The sequence below is a fragment of the Pezoporus flaviventris genome, unplaced genomic scaffold, assembly GCF_033815535.1.
Source record: "Pezoporus flaviventris isolate CSIRO_AGI_PZ_B2104156 unplaced genomic scaffold, CSIRO_AGI_Pfla_v1 ptg000070l, whole genome shotgun sequence".
Classification (NCBI taxonomy): Eukaryota; Metazoa; Chordata; class Aves; order Psittaciformes; family Psittacidae; genus Pezoporus; species Pezoporus flaviventris.
In genome coordinates, this window is record NW_026892618.1 from 5,858,806 (window position 1) to 5,881,691 (window position 22,886).

The 22,886-nt window shown below is 44.3% G+C and overlaps 1 protein-coding gene across 7 annotated transcripts in view; it reads left to right on the forward strand.

Annotated features, from left to right (window-relative positions):
* Positions 1-22,886, forward strand: part of SLC4A4 (solute carrier family 4 member 4) — a 205,341-nt gene that overhangs the window by 60,235 nt on the left and 122,220 nt on the right. For all 7 annotated transcript variants that reach the window (XM_061472197.1, XM_061472196.1, XM_061472198.1 and 4 more), the window contains 2 exons: positions 1,110-1,183; positions 18,450-18,629. In XM_061472197.1, coding sequence (XP_061328181.1) covers positions 1,111-1,183; positions 18,450-18,629 — 253 coding nt within the window. In that variant the 5' untranslated portion in view covers position 1,110. Of the gene's footprint in view, positions 1-1,109; positions 1,184-18,449; positions 18,630-22,886 lie in introns of those variants that run through there.

The following is a 22,886-nucleotide window of genomic DNA, read 5'->3' on the forward strand; positions in this document are numbered from 1 at the left end:
GTTTGTACCTATTTCATCTAGAGAATATAAGAAAAATGTCTTAATTTTTGATCATTATCCATATATGCCTGTTTCTTGCCATTGGTAGGAAAGCAGGTTACCGGCTTGGTCTCCCGTGTATTAAGATGGAAAGCTTCCACAGTGACTGTCCAGCAATGAGCAGCAAATGTGTGCTTAGCCTCTAAGGAGATTATTTAATATAGCTACATTTTTTTCTTTGTTATTTTATCATCTTTTTATTTGCTTGTCAAAAGTGAATTTGGAACTGAACCTTGGAAAGCTTGCAGGGTCTTATTTTGTGTGTGAAATACAGCAGCAGGAGTTCTGGGCAGTGTCCCAGGAGGACTTTTATGGTGTAGAATTAGGAGTCTCTGCTATACAGAGAAGCAGATAAGAGGTGGAGGGGGAAGGAGACAGCTGCTAACACCCGTCCCCGAGTGGATGAATGAACGGGTGACACACAGAAATGACTGCTGTGATGGTCTGACTTGCTATCGCTCAGTCTCTGGATAATCCTCATATGTCAGATTTCTGTAAGGCCAGCATGTGACACAGAGCTCGCCTCCCAGCACACAAGTGTGCTCTGCTGATATTAAGAGGCTGGCTGGAGCCATTCGAATGTGTGTCTGCGTCTATGTAGTGTGTGTGCTTGCTTGTGAGCGGGGTTCTGCCGTCATGGTCTTCTAGAAGAGCTTAACAGAGAAACTGGAATCCCACAGACTCTTGGCTATTGCGTAGATAGCTCCAGACTTGCCTGTGTGTCTACATCATTTTTAGGGGGAAAAAAAAAAAAGGAGAAAGGAAAAGAAAAAAAAAGAAACAAGAAGCAGGAAAAACCGCAGAGATTTGTAGCCAGGATTACCTTTCTCCCACCTGTCACCACTGATGTCCTCTCAAGGTTAGAATTCGAGCTACGTGAGGCCAGCTTAAACCAAACGGCATCTGGAAGGAGCTCTATGAAGGAACCACAGGCTCTGGAAGGAGAACAGCAGTGCCCACAGGAACATGAACAACAGCTTGCAAGTTAACCTGCCCAGGACCTGGGCTGGTTCAAACAGCTCGCTCCAGGAGAAGTCTGAGCATTCCTTTTTTCTTTTCTATTACTACAGGATGGAGGACGAGGCAGTACTGGATAGAGGGGCTTCCTTCCTTAAACATGTATGTGATGAAGAAGAAGTGGAAGGTAAGAGACCTTGGACTGCTTACAGTTTTGCATATAAGATGATCATGGTTGGATAGCAGAGAAAAAGGGCGCCTTTGTTCTGCTGAGTAATTAATCTTAAAATTGAAACATCAGTAAGTTTGATCGGGGTAAAACTGACTTGTTAAAGAAGAGGATTTTGTTAAAGAAATTTTCTTTTTCAGTTGAGGAGTGCGTGTCATTGTTGGTTGCTGGCACACGTTTCCACTCCCCACAAAGCCCTTTTTGGAGTGCCTTCCAAAGTGACTGAAATATCAGAGCTGTTTGTGTTTCTTTCCTCTATGGATATAGTTTTTACAATATTGCAGATCACTTGGAAGTGCTGGAATACAGTGGCAGATGTCACAAAGGGAGAGGTGAACTGGAAAAACCAGCTGAATTTGTACTGAGTGTCGGGGTGGGCATAAGGCAGCAAGTGGATGTTTGCCTGGGTGATGCTTTTAGCTTAGGAGGCATAAAGAGAAGTTTTTTTCCTTTGAAAAGGAACTTTTTAACAAAGCACAGTTTCCTCGCTTTTTAGGAAATCCTTTGAAAGTGCTTTATTTTCTCTCCAACTAAAAATGTTGTGACATCCCAAAGGCGGAAGCAATTTCAAGAAATTTAAGGTTGTTTGTGGGAAATTATTAAGCTGATGGGAATGAATTATTTGCAGCAGATTCTCTTTTTCTTGGTTTCTGGGGATCAGTTGACTGTGTGCTTGATAAACTAGTGGGGGAGAAGGAGGAAAGGATGGTAGGTGCCTAGAAGGGAAAGGAGGCCAGTGTTCACCTCACAGTGGTAGCATTCCCTTAAGTATATTATTTTATTCTAATTTCTTTATTTATTAACAAATGCATGTGGCTTTTTGGTTTAAAATGTTTTGAAAGCTGTAGGGTTACAGCCATGTCGTTGTCACTGGCAATGGACAGTGAAAGATCAAGAAGTATGAAGGAAAATTATCTCTGATATGATGAATTAGAGCACATCCAGCAAATGAAACCAGTCATTTCCATCAAAAGGCCTGTGTTTTCTTCCTCTTTTGGAGGTGCACAGATTATTCTATTGAGTAATCTGTGCTCAGTGGCTGTAAATCTTCGTGTTGGGTTTAATTAGGCCATTTGCTGTCTGAAGGGTTGGAATGACAGGGGTATTGTATTAGCCTTTTGCTCATAGAATAATTGACACTTTGGCACAGCAGAGACGCTCGAGATGGGAAAGAGGAAGAATATTTCTCATATTTTACTGCCTTAAACGTGGCCACATGCTGTTGGGGTGTGTATTTCTCCTGAGTGAAACTCCAGGAATATGGCACAACTTGTTTGTGAGGAGCAGTGTGGGAGCATCCATTGATCTGTCTGCAGGTTCCTGAAAAAGGTTGTGGTTAGTACTTCAATTCATATTTGTAGATGTGGTGTGCTTATCTCCATGTTCTGATGTAGATATCCTCATTTGATGTAGTTGGGCTAACAGACCAGCTGCAGTTCAGGAGAGGAAGAAGGAGAAGAGGAGGTGAAGCAAGTATTTCTAATTACATACAACAGCCTCTCAGAACTGTAGCTGCTTGTCTGAGCCTTCAGAGAGACTGGGAGCTGTGTAATCAGCTAATTCCCTTGCGTGTGCTGAAGGCAGTGTCTTGATTCTCACTAGGCTTCTGCGAAAGACCTGGCTACATCCCAAAAGGAGCTGCTGGCTGTGGTGGGGCTAGGGTTTATGCTGTAGCATCTGTCAGGGTCACCATGAATGCGTGGTACATGTATGGTGAGTTGCTGCTCAGCCCCTCCACTCTGGACGAGGACAGAATTCATAGCATACCTGGCAAATATGGGGCATTACCACAGTGCCAAGTAATCATTAAAGACACTTTGAAGAGATCTCATTTGCCTTAGAGGGGCAAATTTCCAACCTAAATGGTTCCAGAATCTGAGGTATGCCTCAGCTACATCTACCTTTCTACACAGATACACACCCTGTACGTAAGTACTCTTAATTAATGTATGTGTGTATCTAATGTGCACACATGCACCCCATGTACAGTCATAGTCTGCATGTGTAGAGTGAATTGTAGACTTAGAGAATGGTTTGAGCTTGAAGGGATCTTTTAAAGACCATCTAGTCCAACCCCCTGCCACAGCCAGGGACACCTTCCACCAGACCAGGTTGCTCCAAGCCCTGTCCAACCTGGCCTTGAACACTGCCAGGGATGGGGCAGCCACAGCTTTTCTGGGCAACCTGTGCCAGTGTCTCAGCACCCTCACAGGGAAGAACTTCTTATCCAATCTAAATCTATTCTCTCTCAGTTTAAGGTCTAACGGAAAGGCTAAAAAGATCCAATGGAAGGGCTAAATAAAACATTGGGTAGAAGACCTTAGGCTGACACTCGGTGCAGATGCTTTTAAGTCTCTCTGCTGGATTTCTGTGCTGCAAGTGAAGTGGTTTCAAGTCAAAGAGCATTTGCCTAGAGAGACCTGAAGGTGTTAGCTCCAAAGTGCTCTCCATTACTTCATCTACTTTCCTGTCATGGTTATAAATTGCTTTTCTAAAAGACTTTGAGTAGAGGAAGGTAACAGTGAGTGGAATTGTTACCTCCAGATATATTTTATTTTTCTGATAGTTTTTATTTTTAGCCTACTTTCACGAGGAAACAGCAGACATATCATAAAGCTGTTTATCTCTCTCGACTCTTCTTTCCATTCCTCTTACAATAATTTTTTGCACCTAAAAGTCAATATTGATCAAATTTCTCAAGAGGGCTCTTTAAAGCTACTCTTAATTTCAGTAAACTTGTAGGAAAACGAGAAACTGAGCAGAAAGGAGAGATAATTTTCTTTTCCCACTACTAAGGAAAGATGTTGCTTTTTGAAGAGGCAGAAAACCAGACATTTCTGGTCAGCAGGATGTTGGAACATCTTCAGCATGGGTAGTTATCATTAATGCCATTGCTGAGTAAATGTAATGTTAGTAGAAACCATACATACCTGACAATGGTATGTCCTTGGGAGGGCTCAGTTGATTAATTCAGTGCATGTTACTTATAAAATCACAGAATCCTTTGTGTTGGAAGGGACCTGAAAGATCATCTTAGTTCCAGCCCCTTGCCACTGGCCGTCATTGATGTTGAACTTAAGTACCCAGAGATGTGACTTGCTGATACAAGGAATCTGCCAGGGTATGGTTTGGAGTATGGAAAGAGTGCAAGAAGGAAAATGTAGGTTTTCTTGGGAGAAATAGGAAGAGGCACTGCCCTAAGGAGCGAACCTCCTGTGAGAAATCCATTCCCATTCATTTTGAGCACTGCATGTTCCTTTCCTTGAAGGTAACGATGTCTTGCTGTAGTGCCACTGTTAGGAGTGCTGGTATGTGTGACATAAACAGATTACTTAATAACCAATTTTGCAAGAGGGGAAAAGTAAAGCTCCACCTTATCCTTTGAGATAAGGTATTCTTGGCTCTTTAAGCCCAACTTCCCCTGGGCTCGCTACCGCCCTGACTTCACAGCGGGGTGGAGGATGCTTGATTTCAAGTCTGACAACTGCACTGCTGGAAGGCCCCAGGAGCATTTTGGCTGCTTGTATTAGGAGTTGGGGACCAGCATTCTTCTCGGGTGTTTTATCAGATGATTTGCAAAGTAAAGGTCTAGAGCATCTCTTACATATTGTTGTTGTAGGAGTGAATTCAGGAAACAGTGCTGTTGCATTGGACACTTTTTCATGCGTCCTGTTATGAGATTTACTACATAGAGAACCTAAACCAGGGATTTTGTAATGACTTTCTGTAACTAGTTCTTCCACCCTAGCTGACTGCTCCCCATGTGTTCCTCCTCCTCGGTTTCTATTCTTGACCCTATTGTGTCACTGCTAGTTGCTGGTAGAAGGTTGTGTGATGCCATAAGCCTGAGATGATTTCTTGGTGCTTGGATCAATGAAGAGAGAGGTTGAAAGGGTCAGGAAAACTGTGAAAATCTTTACCTTTATTAACAGCCAGCAGAAGGCAGGAGAAATGATCTCTATTTACCCAGTTCCTTTGTTTTCTTTTTCTTCTTGCCTCTCATCCCCACCCTCATTTTTTGATCCCTGACTGTGGGCAGACCTTTGCCATTCTCAGAAATAACGAGAAGACCTGTTTCATGTCAGTTAGAGTTTTTAATTGCTTCTGAAAGAAATATGATTTAAGAATAAATCAGGTAAAGTCTTAGCACGGAGTGTACTTCATTAATATTCTTTGGGTACCTTTAATTTATATGAGGAGACAGAGTAGGCTGTGTTTTGCTTTGGTAAAGCTGAGTCAGGCTTTGCTGGTGCAAAAGCAAGACACTGAGGACTTGAGCACTGCCTTTTTGCACTCTTTCCATATAGCAGCTGGCACAACTTGGGAATGGCAGGCATGGATTGGAACCTAAATGCTGCCCCATGCAGCTAGTAAAACCGAGATGGGTGGTTTGAATCTTCTCAGCTTTAAATTGTCTGGATGAAAGGCTTCAGATGTGCTGCTCCCCAGCTTTAATTCTCCCTGCTGTTTGGCAGGACACTGAAAAGTGTTGTTAACTGGTTTGTTATAGATGAAAAGGACTCTCTGACGTGCTGTGACTTCACTGCAGACTTTTGAGAGTATGGTAAATCCCTATGGAAAAGTTGGGAGGGGTTTTTGAGTGTTAATAAAGTCAGTAGTACAAATGTTGTGAGGTCTGGGAAATACAAATCACTCATGAAGTGGTTCATAAATTTTTGTTGTTAGGATAATATAACTTTTGGGTCACTGGTTAGCTTGATGCTAGTAAATCATAGGATCACAGACTGGTTTGGGACCAAAGGGAAGGGGACTGTAAAGCTCATCCAGTTCCAACCCCCCTGCCATGGGCAGGGACACCTTCCACTAGACCAGGTTGCTCCAAGCCCCGTCCAGCCTGGGCTTGAACACTGCCAGGGATGGGGCAGCCACAGCTTCTCTGGGGAACCTGTGCCAGCACTGCACCATTCTCACAGGAAGAACTTCTTCCTAATGTCTTATCTGAATTTCCCTTGTGTAAGTTTGAGCCCATTACCCCTTGTCCTGTCACTGCAGTCCCTGAATGAAGAGTGATGAATCTGTGAGTATACTTGCTACTGACAGTTTCCAGCAGGCATCTGTGTTCCCCATCCCTGCATGGGATACCGTTCTGGTCACTGCAGATGTGTTTCATTTGTTGTCGGGCATCAGCATTAACTTTCAGGTTGCTGGGGTTGTGGTAGAAGGTGTTGATGTCTGCCTGCGCTGAGCTCCATGAGAAAAACTGCACTCCAAGTGCAGATGATGATAAACTGATTTTGCTGAAGGTGGTGATAAGTTGGCTGTGCACACAGAAGGAATGGAGAAAATGTTGTAAGAACAGCTGAGTCAATATGTGATGTGGTTTGCCTGTTGCGAAGGGAAGGTGGTATTTTCTTTTAGGCAGTGGTAAGTTTTGCGCTCACACAGGCTGTGCGTGTAAGGTAAGTGGCAGGGAAGAAGTGTGTTTCCATACCATTCCATACCTTGCGGCTGCCCCATCCCTGGCAGTGTTCAAGGCCAGTTTGGATGAGGTTTGGAGCACCCTCGTCTAGTGGAAGGTGTTCCTGCCTGTGGCAGGGGGTTGGACTAGAGGGTCTTTAAAAGATCCCTTCCAATCCAAACCATTCTGTGATTCTATATGATTCATTCTGGTAGAGATGGGCTTTTCCCCATCTCTGATCAGTTTAGAAACAGTCATTAGCTGAGAGCCATGCTAATTAGAAAGGTGGCCTCCCTTACAGCCTGTGATGAGATCAGCTTCCCTGGGTGAATGTTTTCAGTACATGGGCAATCCTGAAGCTGCTGGTCCCCATCAAGAGAGAGCAGGAGCTTGAACAGTGTGCAGCAGTCCACTCCATGGGTATGTCCCTCCATTGTCTCAGTGTGCTCATGATAATGGCTCTACAAAGGTCACTTTTAAGCCCTCTCTTAATTTGTGCTTCAGTTCCTGTAGCTGCTGCGCTGTGTCAGTGTATATACAGGCTGTTGGAACAGTTGTGCAGCTGCTGTTTGTGTGGTGGTTTGGTCCTCTCCTGGGTCATTTCGGTTAGGATTCAAGTCTAGGCTTGTTGAACTGTCTTCTCCCACCCATTGTATATACCTTCCTTTGCCCAACAGCTTTTTTTAAGGTACAGTTGTAGTGGATATGACAGTTCAGCATGGAGATTGAAGAACTGAGTCAGCTTGTGCTCAGATGTGAGCCCCAGATGTGCTCATTACCTGTCCGGAATTTTTCTGAGGCATTTAAAATGAGAAAGTAACACAAAATGTGTTGGGCAGGCCCAGTTGCAGTTGTAAGGTGTGCAGTGCTGGTGTTTGCTCTGTTTGGCTGCATTTAGCAAACTCTTGGTGTGGTTTTTGCCTGTTCACTGCATGGACAGATTTTTGAGTGATGTACTCCATGCCATAAATCAAGGCGTAGAGACGTAGCGAAGGTAAATGACAGAACCCACTTGGCAAACAGGGAGAGATACTGAGGTAGAAAGTGGAAGGTACCTGACCCCGTGTCAGGGTTGGGTCCCTTCGAGCTTGGCCACGTCAAGCAGTCACAGTCTTCGTGTAGCTAGGAAACACAGGAGTGTCCTTCCCTCTCTTATCTGTGTGCCCAGACCTAGTGGAGCTGGGCTTAATCTGGAAACTGATGCTAGGGCTGTTCCTATAGCTTGCTAGGATAACTGCAATCTGTACACTAGTTCAGTCTCAGCCTTCATGGAGGTCTGTCCCTTCCTTTCCTTTGGGCAGTTAGGAGGACTTAATATGAGCTGCTTGGCACTTGGCAAACCCAAGGAAACAGGGTGCTGGCTTCAGTAGATCTCTGCCCGCCACGCTGCAGTTAGATATCTTGGTTTTGTTGCTAACCTGTGCCCAGCCTTTGCTGTTTGTTCTTCAGGCTTTGGACAGCCTGCTGCTCTGCGCGGTCATTGGTGGTGATTAGGAGTTCAGGCTCGGAAAAGTCAATGGTGTTTGCTTCAGAGTTTAGAGGGTAGATTTCAGCGGCATGCTTTCCTACTGCTGGTGTGCAAGTCGTAAAGCAGCTGCCAGCCTCTGGTACCTAGAGAGCAGTTTGAGGTTCTCTCTCTGAGATGGGCCAGCCTTTTATTGCAGTTTTTATTTATATTGGAGGGTGATCTAAAGCCTACCTAGCTTGATATCTATGTACTTGATGTAGAAGTACAGCTTGGTATTTCTGTAGACAGCATTGGTAATTAATAAGATGGAAATATGGAGAATGAGGCTAAGGTTTTGGAAGAAGTTCTTCCCTGTGAGGGTGGTGATGCCCTGGCTCAGGTTGCCCAGAGAAGCTGTGGCTGCCCCACCCCTGGCAGTGTTCAAGGCCAGGTTGGACGGGGCTTGGAGCAACCTGGTCTAGTGGAAGGTGTCCCTGCCTGTGGCAGAGGGTTGGAACTGGGTGAGCTTTAAGGTCCCTTCCAACCTAAACCATTCTGTGACTCTATGATCTTCAGCCTACATGAGCTATTTTCAGTGGTCATTTCGGAAGGGGCCACAATTCTACAAGGTCAATGCTTGAGGCAGATGCTGGAAAATCCCAAGGTACCATGCTTCCGAGCAGCTTGTCCTAAAGCACGGTTCCCCTCCTCCGACCCGTTCCCTGGAGTCATGCGTTTTTAAAGTCTTCCTTTTGTTTCTGTGGAATCCAAGCAGCACTGGCAAGATTACATCAGATCACAGGAGGACAGGTTCAGTGGCTTCTGTAACCTCCCACAGCTCGGAAGAAGGGAGAAAGAAAAGCAGCTTATGGGGTTGTGGGTAAGAAAGAGTCTCGCAATGGGTTATATAAAGCTCAGTGAGAATACCCCAAACACATGTTTATTGTTCTGTCTAAACAATGCCCACCCATTAAGTCATTGCCAACTTCCTTATATTTTACTGTCATGGAAAGTACCTTATAGCTGTCACCAACATGTGTCTTTGGGCTTTGTATTCTGATTAATTCCTAGTATAGTTTTTAGCAAATGACTTGGTCTGCTCCTTATAAACAAATGGGCTTTGTAGGATTTTCAGTAAGTCAGATGAAGACCTCATTTTTTTAGTTTTCTCTACCTATTTAGATGTTTTTGACTTGATTTTGTGTGAGCTTCATCTTTTGGAGCCATCCTGTTCTTCAGGGCACGTTGCTAACTCACCTTTTAAACATGCTTCACTGGAGGAATCTGGCAGTTCAAGTCTGGGTCACTGGTGGGTATTGAAACAGAGAAGTGCAAGGTTTAGACAGATGGCCAGGAGGACTTTCTTGCTGGCTAACTATAGTGTTGTTACGTGGGAACCTTTTAAAGACGGCAGAGGTCACTTTACATAAAGATTAAACTAAGCTTTTCAGGATATTGACATTCTAGAAGTGTGGTGCTATAAAAGAGGAAAGAAAAATCTCTTGTTTTCCATGCTGTCTTCTCCTACACAGCTCAGTTCCTTGCCCTTTGTAGTGATTTTAGTAAAAGGTTCTATATAAAGATATGGAGTGTGCAAATACATAAAATGATCTTTGGACAAGTTCTCTGCTCGATTAAATAACTGCTTCTTCATTGCTGATGCTAGATCCTCACTTGAATACTTTTAGCCACAAATTTGGGGTTCTTTTGTTAGAGCTGGCAGAGAGGTTTGTTGTTTCTAATCTTGTACCTTCCAATTTCATCTATCAGTTGCTTAGTAGCTGGGGTTTTGTCTCTTACGGAGCTTCTGCTTTCCTTTTTTGCCCTTTACTGCATCTCTCCCATTGCAGGCTGTTCTCCTGAGGGCATTTATTAGGTTGTGAACCCCCTACTCAACCTTATGCTTGTCCTTTTACAAGTGTTTGGTCCCATCACCTGGTAGGTTCATACTGACCCTTGTCTTTAGCCATGCATACCATGGAAGAATTAGTCGATTACACTTTACTAGTGTTTTAAAAGCCCTTATGCCTGAGGGCCTTCCTGATCTCAGTTTTTTTCAGCTACCTGGTTAAAGACTTGTGCTTCTTTATTCGAGTCTTTTCCATACAGACATAATTTCTTCTGCCTCTCCCAGCCAGTCTTATTCAGCATCCTTTGTCCAACTCCAGTGATCCACCTGCTATTGCTGGTCCTCTGGCAGTCTGAGCTCAGTCCCTCCAAAAGACCTTGTGTTCCCTTGATGAGAACCTCTTCCAGAGAGGTGATTTTGTGCCCAAGCATCACCACTGTAAGACACACAAGTGTGTTTCTGCACTAGTAAAATCATTACTGAGACAGAAAGAGCTGAGTCTGTGAGGGCTACCCTCTCTTTGGAAGGAAATGCATCTTCCATGTGGTTCTGCTGTGGGATCTGGATCTGCTTTATCTCCAACTGCTATGTTAGCTTGTTGAGATTTCACCCAAATTTCAGCAAAGTGCTCAGTGAATCCCTCTGCTGTGTAGCTGATGTACAAGTTTTTATTCATGAGGAAAATCAGTTACTTGAATATCAGGATGTTCTGAAAACCCTGTGGGGACCAAGGGATGAGCCTGATCAGCCCATCTATAGGGTTGGTTCTGGCTTGGTTTTGTTTTCTTTGGATTTCCAGTATCTGTGTTTATATGCATTAACAGGAATGGCACTTAGCTCTTCAACAGTGCTAGAGAAAATCATCATAGTTCTTAGTTTTAATGCATGAACCAGCCATGTTCACCCACAGGTCTTGTGAACTTCCATCTCTGTTCTCCTACTCCTAATTTACATCTTCCTGATGTATCACTGAAAATATTCCTAGTGGTCTGTAGGTTTTGTAACTTGTGTTTTCATCTGTGTGGAAATTAAGGCTCTTTCTGATTGCTCTGGGTGCATTTTTAGGTGGAATATGATGATTGTATAGAAGGGTCTATGACAGCTGATTCTGTTCCAGGGGTGTAGATAGTTATCTGAGACTGTGCCCTGGGAATTGGAGCTGTTGGGTTGGAGGACCCTGCTCCTCTGCTGGCACCAGTACCTCTAACCCTTCCAAACCAGGTAGCATTAAGGGCACCCAGCACATGACGGTGTGGCCATTTGTTCTTATTTCTTGAGCTGATTGGAAACTAAGCAGGGCTTAGTTTGGGACTTGCTTAGTGCTACTTTTAGTGTCTCCCCTTTAAAATGGATCATCCCTTTGATTTATTTGTCCTTCTGGGCTGTCAGCTTTTTATGTCATTTATTGCCTCAGATTCTCACGCAAAACAAGAAGTACTCTTCCACCACCGCTCCTTGGCTTCAGTGTGCTGTGCCATGCCATGCCATCTTATGATGATGAAGCACGTGGCAGGCTGCATCCCCTAATGGTCTTGTGTGACTTGGGAGCTGCCATGGGTGCAGGTTCCTCAATGTTAGATACCCCATGGAGCAAGTCATCATCATCAAGGTACCAACTCATTAGTGATAGGAGTGAAAGCCATGCACTCCTGAGCTGTGTCATGAAGCCACGTTAAGAGGTGAAGCTTTTCTGCCCTGAGGGTATGCTGTGTTTTAGTCCCATCCAGGTAAGAGGCTGATAGCTAGGCTATGGAGATGGGCAGTGAAGGGCACATCTTGGTCTGCACCTGGTGTATTAGGGGTCAGCCATGCCCCAGATTTAAATGGCTGGGGCATCCAGAGCAAGCCCTTCAGGCCACCTGAATATCTGTCTCATCTTCTCTGGGAGCCTGGGTACACACGGCTGCCCTGTGTGGGAGCTGAGCAGCCAGAGCTTGTGGAGAAGGCATGTCAATTATGACCACATCAGCCTGTCCAAGCCTGATGGGGTTTAATGTGACTCTCCCTGTTCTTCAAAAAGGAGTTTGGAAAGTGAAAACAAGGGCCAGTTGAAGACTGCTAATGCTCAGATCATTTTCATTGCTTTATACATTTTTAATATTAGGTGCCAGCCTGAGATTCTTTATGGGCTCGTCTGACCAGGCTCCAAGTCCCCAGAACTCTGGTCACATGGAAGGGATTCCTTCTTTGGTATTATGCACCAGGCAGATTTTATCCTTTGATCCTGTAACTTTTGGTTCCTTTCTCCAAATGACCAAGTTGTGGTTTTGCTAAGCAAAAGTCACACCACTGTCACTATTTACTTAGAAAGTTTAGTGCTTAAAAATTGAGAGGATCATAAATCAAATTATCTCTTTCTGCTTGTTCTTTTGCCTGTAGATATCTGGAATGAAACAAGAATTTCACTCTTGGGCAGTGCCAGGTTTAAACTCTGCACTTGAACTATTAGTGCGAAGTGTCCCTGCCCAGGGCAGGGTGGTTGGAACTAGATGATCTTAAGGTCCTTTCTAACCCAAACCATTCTATGATTCTATGGATTTCTCTCTATATAGATTTTTTTTTTTTGTCATTTGTTTCTTGTATAGGGGGGTTGGAACTAGAGATTTTAAGGTCCTTTCCAACACTGACTATTCTATGATTCTGTGATTCTGTGAATAGATCCATGTGGCTTGTTCTTTACAGGCCTTGAGATGTCCAAGCTGATGTAATTGCATAGAAAGAGAGTAGTTCTTAAGCTCCCAGCACACATTTCTCACACAGGCAGACCCCAAGGTCTCTTCATCACATACATCTAATCGGACTCTCGACTGACAATGCCAGGTTTGTCCTGGTTCTTCCACTGCTGTGCTACCCCTTGCTTAGCAGTGGACATGGCAGAATTATGGGTATATAGGTACAGGAACCTGGTGTGTTTGATGCAGGTCCTGCCTTTTCCTACCATGAAACTCTTGTGAAGCTTTTTGCAAACCTCAGTGGGTGATGGGGAGTGAGTACCTGAAAGGAGACCAGGATTATGTACGTAGTAGGTGATCAGGGTATGCTCACACACAAATTTGGCTGCCTAAACACACACACACACACACACAAGCCACTTGTGGGTAGCTGAAACTTCACCAGGTCAGGCATCTTCAAACGTGCAAATTTCATAGTGTTTTTATTTTTCAGTACATTTTCCTCCTATGTCTGCATTTCTTTAACCCCCGCATTTCCTTAGATGGAATAGCTGAAAGAAAAAATAGAATGGTGTTGGTGGTATGCTTGAGATCTGGCTTGTTGAGGCAGGGTGTCTGGACCTGCTTTCTTCTCTGCATGCTGCCAGAGCGCTGCTGGGGTCAGCATGTGAGGTTGTGGCATGCATGGCTTGAGCTTCAGTGAGTTTCACTGCCAGGACCTCAACAAGACCATGCTTGGCCAGGATGGAGACAGGAGATGAACAGATATTCTTGCAGGCAGGGAGGGAGTGCTGCATTTTACACAACTTAAATTTGGTAATACACTGAGTGGGTTTTCACCAGTATAACTGACTCAGGGACTCTTCAGTGCCCAAACTCTAAATCTGGACTCTGAATCATGAACTCCTATCCTTTAATAGCTCTTAATAAAGCAAAAGATGTGGTTTCAACCAAAATTTTTCCAGGGGGAAAATACCTCTATGATGAGTACTTCTTGCTCTATTAATAATCAGATGAAACGATTTTAGTCTGAATTTGGTGCACAGCAAAGTTTCTCTTCAGGTGCGAGAAGCTAACTTCAAAAGTTCTAGCTGCAGCAGGTTTAAGTTCAAGGAAGCCATGACCCATGGCTGTCTTATAAAATAGAAGAGGTGCCACTTTGTTCTGCAGGTCTTGCTGTGCATCTTACCTACAGGATTTTATGGAATCACAGGATGGTTTGGGTTGGAAGGGGCCGTAAAGCTCACCCAGTTCAAACTCCTGCCATGGGCAGGGACACCTCCCACTAGAGCAGGTTTCTCTAAGCCCCATCCAGCCTGGCCTTGAGCACTGCCAGGGATGAAGCATTTATATATAAATTCACTACAGTTCTTGCTACCAGCTGCTGTTTCAGGTCAGTTTGATCTAGATAGAGTTAGTATGGGTCTGGCTTCCATCAGCTTCTTCAACTGACAGCTCTACTATCATGCTGTATCATGGCTGGCAGGCTGAAAGAGGAGGACTTCCCAAGTCTGTATCAGCATGAATCAAGAGACCTTCAAAAAGGAACCTGCATTGTGTCTGATCAAAAGCCATCTCGCTCTGCATTTCAGTGTGGTGAAGAACACCCCTTCAGTCAACCGAAACAGGTCTCAAAATTAACAAGCTGCATATAGAGGCTAATTGTTTTCTTAGGGGAGAGCAATGCGAGCAGCCCGAGAGGAGGCTGGGGGTGCAATGGGGACATGGGTAACTGACCTATGTCCTGGGTACAGGGGAAGGTTATGGCTGAGTGGGACCTGGATTACTGGGAGAAGTTTAGCACTGGCCTCCGTGCTCCCCATCCTCCACCAAACCATAGGATCATAGTGTGGTTCCTGTGTTAAATTTATCAGGCATTCCCGTTTGTAGCCAGTGGTTCTCATGGGAAAGGCTCTGTTACCCCGGTGAGTAGGAAATGGCTCAGAACCCCAGTGCGCTGAGAGTATGTGTCAATTGTTTCCTTCCAGGCACTTTGGGAAGGGAGCCTAGAAGTTTATCTCAGCATTTGCAACAATACAAACAGATGCCAAGCAGTTCAAGTGCATAGAACAGGAAAATGTCCTGCTTGGCCTCCCTATACAGAGTGGGAGGAGCAGGGAGGGGGAGGATTACACAAACCCCCCAGCATTAAGTAAGTCTCTCCCTCGCAGAGTAGGGAAAAGCAGCTAAGTAATGCAGATATTTGCCTGCATGTATACAACTTCATTTTCATATTACCAAAGTCTGTCCTGTGCACACGTGGTCAAAAGATTAAAGAGGTTCTTTGGTTTTGTTGGCAGCACAGAGTATTAAGACTACAGGCTTACTATGATGTGTTTTCTGTTGTCAAGCTGACTGCAGAATTGAAGTGATCCAAAGGAGGGTGTTGTGCTAGTACAGATACTGGATCCTGGCTGTAAGAATCCTTTGGAAACAACTACTGCTGCCCTGTCTGTCCCAGAGCCACCCTACAGCCCTGCTTGTGCTCAGATCGTTTCCCCTTCTCTGTCCTACGCAGTGTTTATGCCATCAGCCATGTTAAAGCTGATGTTTCCAGCTGCTGGAATAGCTTTCTTGGTTTCCTTTGACACACTGGAGCTAAATCTTATCTCCAGGTGCTGATCCATAAAGTCTTTCTTGCAGGTGCCTCTGATAGTGGTGTGGCTCTGCCTGTTACCTCTGCGGTGTGAGCCAGTTTCTCTGGGCTGGAGGCAGCAGAGGCAGGTCCCTTTTCTCCTGCCACTGTTATGATGCCTGTTGGACCTTGCTCAACCCTGGATTTCTGTTTCTGTTTTTGTCCTGCTCCCTGAGATGGTGAGTTACTAGTGCCTGGTACTGTACTGAGAGGTTGTGTGGCTGTTAGCACCCGGCAGCCAGAGGAGATGCTCATGGGGTGGAGAACTTCTAATATCTCAGCCTAGATAACTGTGGCTGAAAAGCAACCCTAACTCCACTCGGGGAGATTTTCACTAACTCTTTGTAGCTGTTAGTTTGTATCTTGACATCGTGGACACTGTATGTCTTTGTATATGAATATCTATTTATTGGTCTTCTGCATAGTTACCACCAGTACCTAAACTCAAGCTTGCTGCACACTCCAGCCACCAGAATGATCATAGAATCACAGAATCACAGAATGGTTTGGTTTGGAAGGGGCCTTAAAGGTCATCCAGTTCCAATCTCCTGTCACAGGCAGGGACACCTTCCACTAGACCAGGTTGCTCCAAGCCCTGTCCAACCTGGCCTTGAACACTGCGAGGGATGGGGCAGCCACAGCTTCTCTGGGCAGATCCCAACGATGATGGGATCTGTTTCAGGGCCATCACAGGCACTGTCACACTGTTGTGTTTGTGAGGGAGAGGGAATTTCTTTATAAGCTTCTGCTTTCTATTACAATTCCCACATAACAAATTACTTTAGAGCCAAAATGTATCACACCTAGTGGGGGTGAATGTGTTTTTCAACTGATCATTCTGGAGAACAATTTTTTTCCTTCTAATTTTGTTGGTCTGTGAGAATTAAGAATTCAGTGGTTTAGAAACAAACTTTTTCAGATGCTTTTTTTAATATTTAAATAACTCAACAGCATGCATTTAAAATTTTTAATTGATCCTCTGTGTTTGCTTTTGTGAAGTAGTTACTGCTGGAGATCTGTGGATCTCAATGGCCTTGTTGGGCCATGGAACATGTATGGTTAGGAGAGACAATGTATAAATGGAGAAGGCATGAGCTATTTTCGTACACTTCTGGCCCCATCCCTGCATACTGCTCATCATTCCATTAGTTACGAAGCCCTGGCGGAGCTGAGTTAGCTATTCTGAAGTTGCTATTAAGGAGGGCTGCTCTGGTCAAGCAGCTTTTTAAAAGACCTTGGTGGCTCTCAGTGTGAGAATTCAAGTGGAGAAAAGGTGAAGGGCTCTCCAGACTTCACAGCAGGTGGTTCTTCATTGAAAAGTCAGTTTGTTACGGAGACTGGGTGTTTTGTGCCTGAAGTTTCAGTTATTCGGTCTCAGAGATGGATTTAGCATACTGAGGAATTGGAGATGCATGTTAGCAATGAAGTTAATGGGTGATTGCAGATTCCAGCTTTACTCTTGCAGAGCAGCTTCCCGTGTCTTGCAAATAGGTGGTTCATCCAGAACCTTATCCGGCTGCTGAAAAACAAATGGTAATGATAGGTGCAGCTCCCGGGTGAGAGGGAAGAGCAATGCATCCCCTGTAGTGAGGGAAAATTCGTGGAGATGAATCAGTGGCAAGGGCCAGTTTTCTCTCTGGCTTTATCAAGTGTGTGACTGCTTTATCTAGTGAGGCATGACTTCTATTACTCACTTGAGTATTATTCCTGAGCAGAAAGCGGCATGACTATTGCAGAGAAGAGGTGGGCTGCATCTCATCTGGCCTTAGATATTGTTGCCACCATCTTGTTGGGTACCCACCCATTTAACACAAGGTTCTGTGGTTTCAGAAGTGATGTGCTGTCACGCTGTGGAGTACATGGAATGCATTTCAGGAGGGTCTTTTGGTTGAGTATCTTCTGTGGCAGATATGTGTAGGTGCTGGAGTCATCTCTGCTCCCTGCTCAAAGCCGCAGCAGTCACGATTGCTGGGATCCGAAGGCTGCTGTTTGAGCTGCAGCCTCTGCCTTGTCTTGAATGTGTCATCTCCTATGCTCACATGAAGCTTTCATAGTTGTGCATTCATGCAAGGGGTAAGCACGCACCAGGAATAGCTGAATGTGAGGTGGCCAAGACAGTGACTCTGCAGAAATGCTCCCCCATGTGCAGAAGTAAATGACTGTACCCACAGATAAATGTATTTGTTCTTACGTGCGTTTGTGGCTCAGTCATTCAGATAAAGGTACTTCAGACAGTAATAGGTCATGTGTGTTTATCTGAAGCTCTCTGCTTGGCTATGCTGAGACATGAGGGTAAACCAAATTTGGTCAAAAGCCTAGGATGCCACTATTATTTATCAGGGGCTGAATCTGAAGGAGCTGTTTTTTCAGTTTAAAGCAAGAAGTCTGGATTATCTGCGCACAGAAAAAGACATGTATACACTTTCTGTAACGAGAAGGAAAGATACTTACCCCAAGTTGGTAGAAGTGCAGAAAGCCTTGAAAATAAAACCTTTTGATCAAACTCTGTAAGAAGACACAACAACTGGCAAATGTAGTTGCAGTGCTGTGGTTTGAAATAGAAGTCTGAAGGACAGGGAAGAGGCATACTTTGGGTTTACAGTCAGCATGTGGAATTTGACACTTACTCCTTTATGACTTAATTTTTATTTTGGAATGTGTCAAGTACTTAGAAGTTGACAGTAACTTATGTTTAGTAGTTCTTCCTCATCTGCTGAGTTATAATACCCTAAAGGGGCTTTTACACTTGTTACACAGTGGACTACATAGCTGAGTGATAGAAATTTGGCTCCACTAAGCTCTTCAGTGCAGCTGGATCAGTTTGCACAAGGTGGGTGTTAAATTCAGCCAATGTTTGTGGGGAAACAAATGGAAAAAATAATGTATTCGCTATATTCAATATTGCAGAATGAGTGTGATGGCCTTTTATGGGTTTTATTTTTAAATGAGTCATAAGGACAGAATAATTACCAGAGTCTGCCCTGGCGTGCGCTCTCAGAAATGATTGCACAAAAAATACTTCTCAAATGGAGCTCCTAGCTCATGTCTGGGGAGAAGGAACACAGGATTAATTAATATGAGGCCAGCAAAGTAGGGTAGTTGGCTGGTCTGTTTGAATGAAACACAGCATGAACTGCCCTGGCCAGGGATGCACAAAGGGTATGCACTCAAAGTTGATGTTTGCTGTGCTGGTGTTCCCTAGGTCATCACACTATCTACATTGGGGTCCACGTGCCGAAGAGCTATAGGAGAAGGAGGCGTCACAGAAGACGACCTGGGCACAAAGAGAAAAAAGAAAAGGAGAAAATCTCTGAGAACTACTCCGACAAATCAGACGTAGAAAATGCTGATGAGACAAGCAGCAGCATCCTTAAACCTCTGAGTAAGTACTGGTTTCAGTTGTCACTCACTACAATGGTCTGTTGTCTAGTGATCTGCTCCTGATCCAATCATGGAGGAGGAAACTGGATCCATGCAAACAGTCATCTTGTGTTACAGGGTCAGAGTTATCTTAATCAGTTGCTGTCAGATGGTTGCTACAGGTTGGAGAAGGCACAGGCTGGAACAGAAATTTCATCCCTCCATATCACCTGCATTGGCTCCTGAGCTAATGGCAGCCAGAAGAGGCCAAATTTTTGAAAGCAATTTGATACTGTGTGTAAAGAAATAGCAAACACAAAGACTGAGTAGGTGCCTGGACAGATCTATTGCAGCTTCTGCCCTGGCTCTCAGGACATGAACCCTCTCTAGCGTTCAGGCACCCCATGGCCTCAGCTAGAAACAGCCTTACAAGGAGGAGCAGGTTGGTAAGAAGCATCAAGACCAGTGCTATAGGCTAAGGAGCATAGGCATCTGGGATTCGGCTTCATTGTGTCAGTAACTCGTGGTGCTAGTAAGCCTTTTCCCTTCAGTAATTAAACTGTTTTAAGTTTTGCAAACAAAAAGATTAAACTGTAACATTACTGTGTGTTTGAATATAGTGATACTATAGGGTTGAGTATCTGAATGTTAATAGGCAGATGAGGTCTGTTTTGGATGTCCTCTACTCCATTTGTACTGAAATGGTTAAGCAGAGGAGATAGATCTTTATCTGGTGTCATCTTTATGCAGCTCTTTGGTAACATCATAGGAGACTGTCATAAAGTCCCATTTTTCGTGCTGTCTTCTCTGTTGGCCACAAGCTTGTTCTGAAATCTGGGGGATGACTGCTTAAACAGGAGTGGGAGAGTACAGATGAGAGAATAGAAGCAGGTGACAGCCTTCCAAAACGGGAACATGCTGACAAGGTTTGAATATAGCAGAACAGCCCAGCATATGATATAGCTCAGATTTTTGAGGCTAACTCCAGGTGGTTGCAGTTTCATTAGAAAGAACTTGTTGGAAAGTAGGGAAAATGCTTCTTGTGTGAGACAGAGGAGCAAGGAGGGGTCATGGACTGAATATGTGAATTTTTCATTTTAAAATGATGTTGCTGGGTAGTTGCTGCATGTAAAGACAATAGCATGGGATCAGATCAGTCATGTCATTAGTCTAAAGCTTGTACTCTTGGTGGTACTTCAGTGAGCAGCACCTGGAAAGGAAGGCAAGTCATGAAGTCTCCCCAGCTGTAGTTCTTTAATTGTCCCAAGGAACGGACATGCAAAAATGAGGAGCTGGTTTGGCACTGAAAGACATAATTACCTGCCTACAAGAACTCTTGGTATTCAAAGTTTAATTTTTATATTTACACCTCTGTGCTTTTTTGGTGTGCAGGTGAGCAGAGCCATAGAAATTCCTGTTTGGCTTCTGGATTTATCCATTTCCTAGAGGAATCCTTTCCACAGGCTAATTGTGCCCATGGTTGAATACATGTTTCTTCCATCAGGTTTTGATTTTCTACCTTTCGCTTTGTTCATCATGGTTTCTGTTTTGTGTCATTTAAAAAAGGGTTAATGGTATTTTTCCTATACAGTTGCTACAGGTTAGTATGTTCTTCTCTACTCATATCTGCATCTACAAATGTGCAGTCTTTGCATCTCTCTGATGAGAACTTTCCCATAGTCTTTTTCACGCTGACCTCTTTGCACTACCTTTTTGGAGTGGAATCACTTAAATACCACACAATGTTCCAGGTGTCCTATGCAATAACATTACATCATCTTTAACTTTTTTTCTGTAGTGTTCACTGTCTCAAGTATCCAGATGCTTTACCAGGTTCCTGCAGGGACTTGCTGTTGGCCAGATCTTTTTACAAGCTGGCACAGTTAATTTAGAACACTGTAAAAGATAGGAGTAGTTCACTTTACTGTCTTGAATTACCAAACATTGAATTGCATGTTGCCTCATATCCCTAGGTTTTTTCTTTCCCTTTTGAAACTCTTGCCTTCATAGCTGACCTGAATTATTTGTTTCTTACTAGAAACAAATTTTTGCTTGCTAGAAGCCTTTCTTGTCTAGTTCTGCATGTGTAGTAATGCCAGGAATCAGCTATTCTGCTGTTCTGCTTTTGGCAGTCTCCATCATTTAGAAATGGCTCTTTATGTCTATTTTGTTTTGTGTCTCTTATATGGTTGCTGATCTGATGGAGTTGGTGGGTAGTCAGACTGTTCCAGTGTTAGATGTCTGTCACTGGCACTTTGATGAAGGCTTTTTGAGGGTCTGAATGGTTTGTGTGCACTGTGGATCCAGCTGCTGTTTTCACCCTCAGTCACAGCATGTGTGTCCAAGAGAAGACCAGTTCTCTTCAGACAAAGGTTATCAGCTTACTCAGGTGTTCATTACTGACAATCGTGGCATGAAATCTTAGTTACAATCCTGTTTTGTTTAATCTTTTTCCATTAATAGTAAATAAATGAGCAGTATGAGGCTCAAATTCAGTTTCTGAAGAACATTAGAAACAAGGAACGGCAATTTTACTGGAGTTGAGAGAAAGCTGAAATGAGATACATTGCATATGCTTGAGAGAGCTGTCACTAGAGAGCATGTGGCATTAGAAGCTGAAATATGTTAGGCTTGTGGGGTTTAGCAGTGTGGGAAAGAGTGAAGGCATTTGCTGTGGGGCAGGGGAGCTGGTTGGCCAGGTAGGAGAGAGTTTGGGATTTTGCTTTCCTCCTTTGAAGGGGGAGGGAAGTAAGAGCAGGGGCTCGCTGGACATGCATGTGGGGTGCACAGTGTGTCCCTGTCCTCAGAAAAGGAGAAAAAGCCCTGGAGTGCTAGGCACAAAGGAAGGAGGAAATCCTCAGGCAGCTCAGTGCCATTCTCGTGAAATGACCCAAGAATAGAAGAGTGAGGGTGTTGCAGCTCCAGGATTAAGGACTGTAGGGACAGCTGTGTTAATGACCTTTGCATAATGCTGCTTTGCAGGATGGCTGGCTGTGACCAGGGACTCTGCCCACCAGTAAAACATGGGATGGGACTCACCTGTGCTTCAGGAACCTGTCAGAGCCTGAGGTGTGATGGTTAACTGGGTTCTGAATATAATGTGTAGGACACTGTCCTCAGAAGGGCTGCAGAGTAGGTGTCTCAGGTTTAATGACATAGTAAAATGGAAGTGCTGTTTACGTAGTTATTGGTGAGATGAAGGAACTGAACTGGAGGGCATTTTAATATTTTCCTTAGAATTCTGGGAAGAACTTAGAGCAGTTTCCAGTGCCAAAAGGGGGTGACAAGAAATCTGAAGAGAGACATTTTACAAGGGCTTGTAGGGACAGAACAAGGGGTAATGGCTTTAAACTGGAAGAGGGGAGATTTAGATTAGACATTAGGAGGGAGTTTTTCCCTGTGAGAGTGGTGAGGCACTGGCACAGGTTGCCCAGAGAAGCTGTGGCTGCCCCATCCCTGGCAGTGTTCAAGGCCAGGTTGGATGGGCTTGGAGCAACCTGGTCTAGTGGAAGGTGTCCCTGCCTGTGGCACGGGGTTGGAACTAAATGAGCTTTAAGGGCCCTTCCACCCCAGCCAGTCTCTGATTCTGTGTTTTATTTGCAGCATCGGAGGTCAGAGAGTCATCAGGGAGCTTCGTTTTTACTGAGTGGAAAGCTTAAGCCAACTTTGATTTGATACATCACTGCTATTTTTTGGTCTGTCCCCAAGGACCATGAGGCTTAGGTCAGATATCTTACCTGAAGAGGATTTCTCAGGTTCTTGGGTGGAAACTGCAATCAGATTTTGACCAAATCTGTATTTGACTCACCAGGTCAAGCTGCATGGCCTGCAACAGAGGAACCTGATGAAACATGTCTATGCTTACGGGTAAGAGAGTGAACAGGTCCAGAACTGCAAACCTTCTCTATAAATGTTGTGTTCCAGTTTAAAACCAGCCTAACTGCGCTCCTGGATTTGGGAATTGGGGCAGTCTGGAAATATCAGTCCTATTTTTTTTAATCTGTGTTCAGTTCAGTCAAACATGGCAAACTGGTAGTTTATAAACATACTTCAGCTCTCCCTTCTGAAGTGAATTAGGGAAATTCATAGAATCACAGAATGGCTTGAGTTGGAAGGGACCTTAAAGCTCATCCAGTTCTGATCCCCTGCCATGGGCAGGGACACCTTCCACTAGAGCATGTTGCTCCAAGCCCTGTCCAGCCTGGCCTTGAACACTGCCAGGGATGGAGCATGTATGGATAGTTCTTATCCTAAAGAAACTATTGCTTGGGAAAACTGC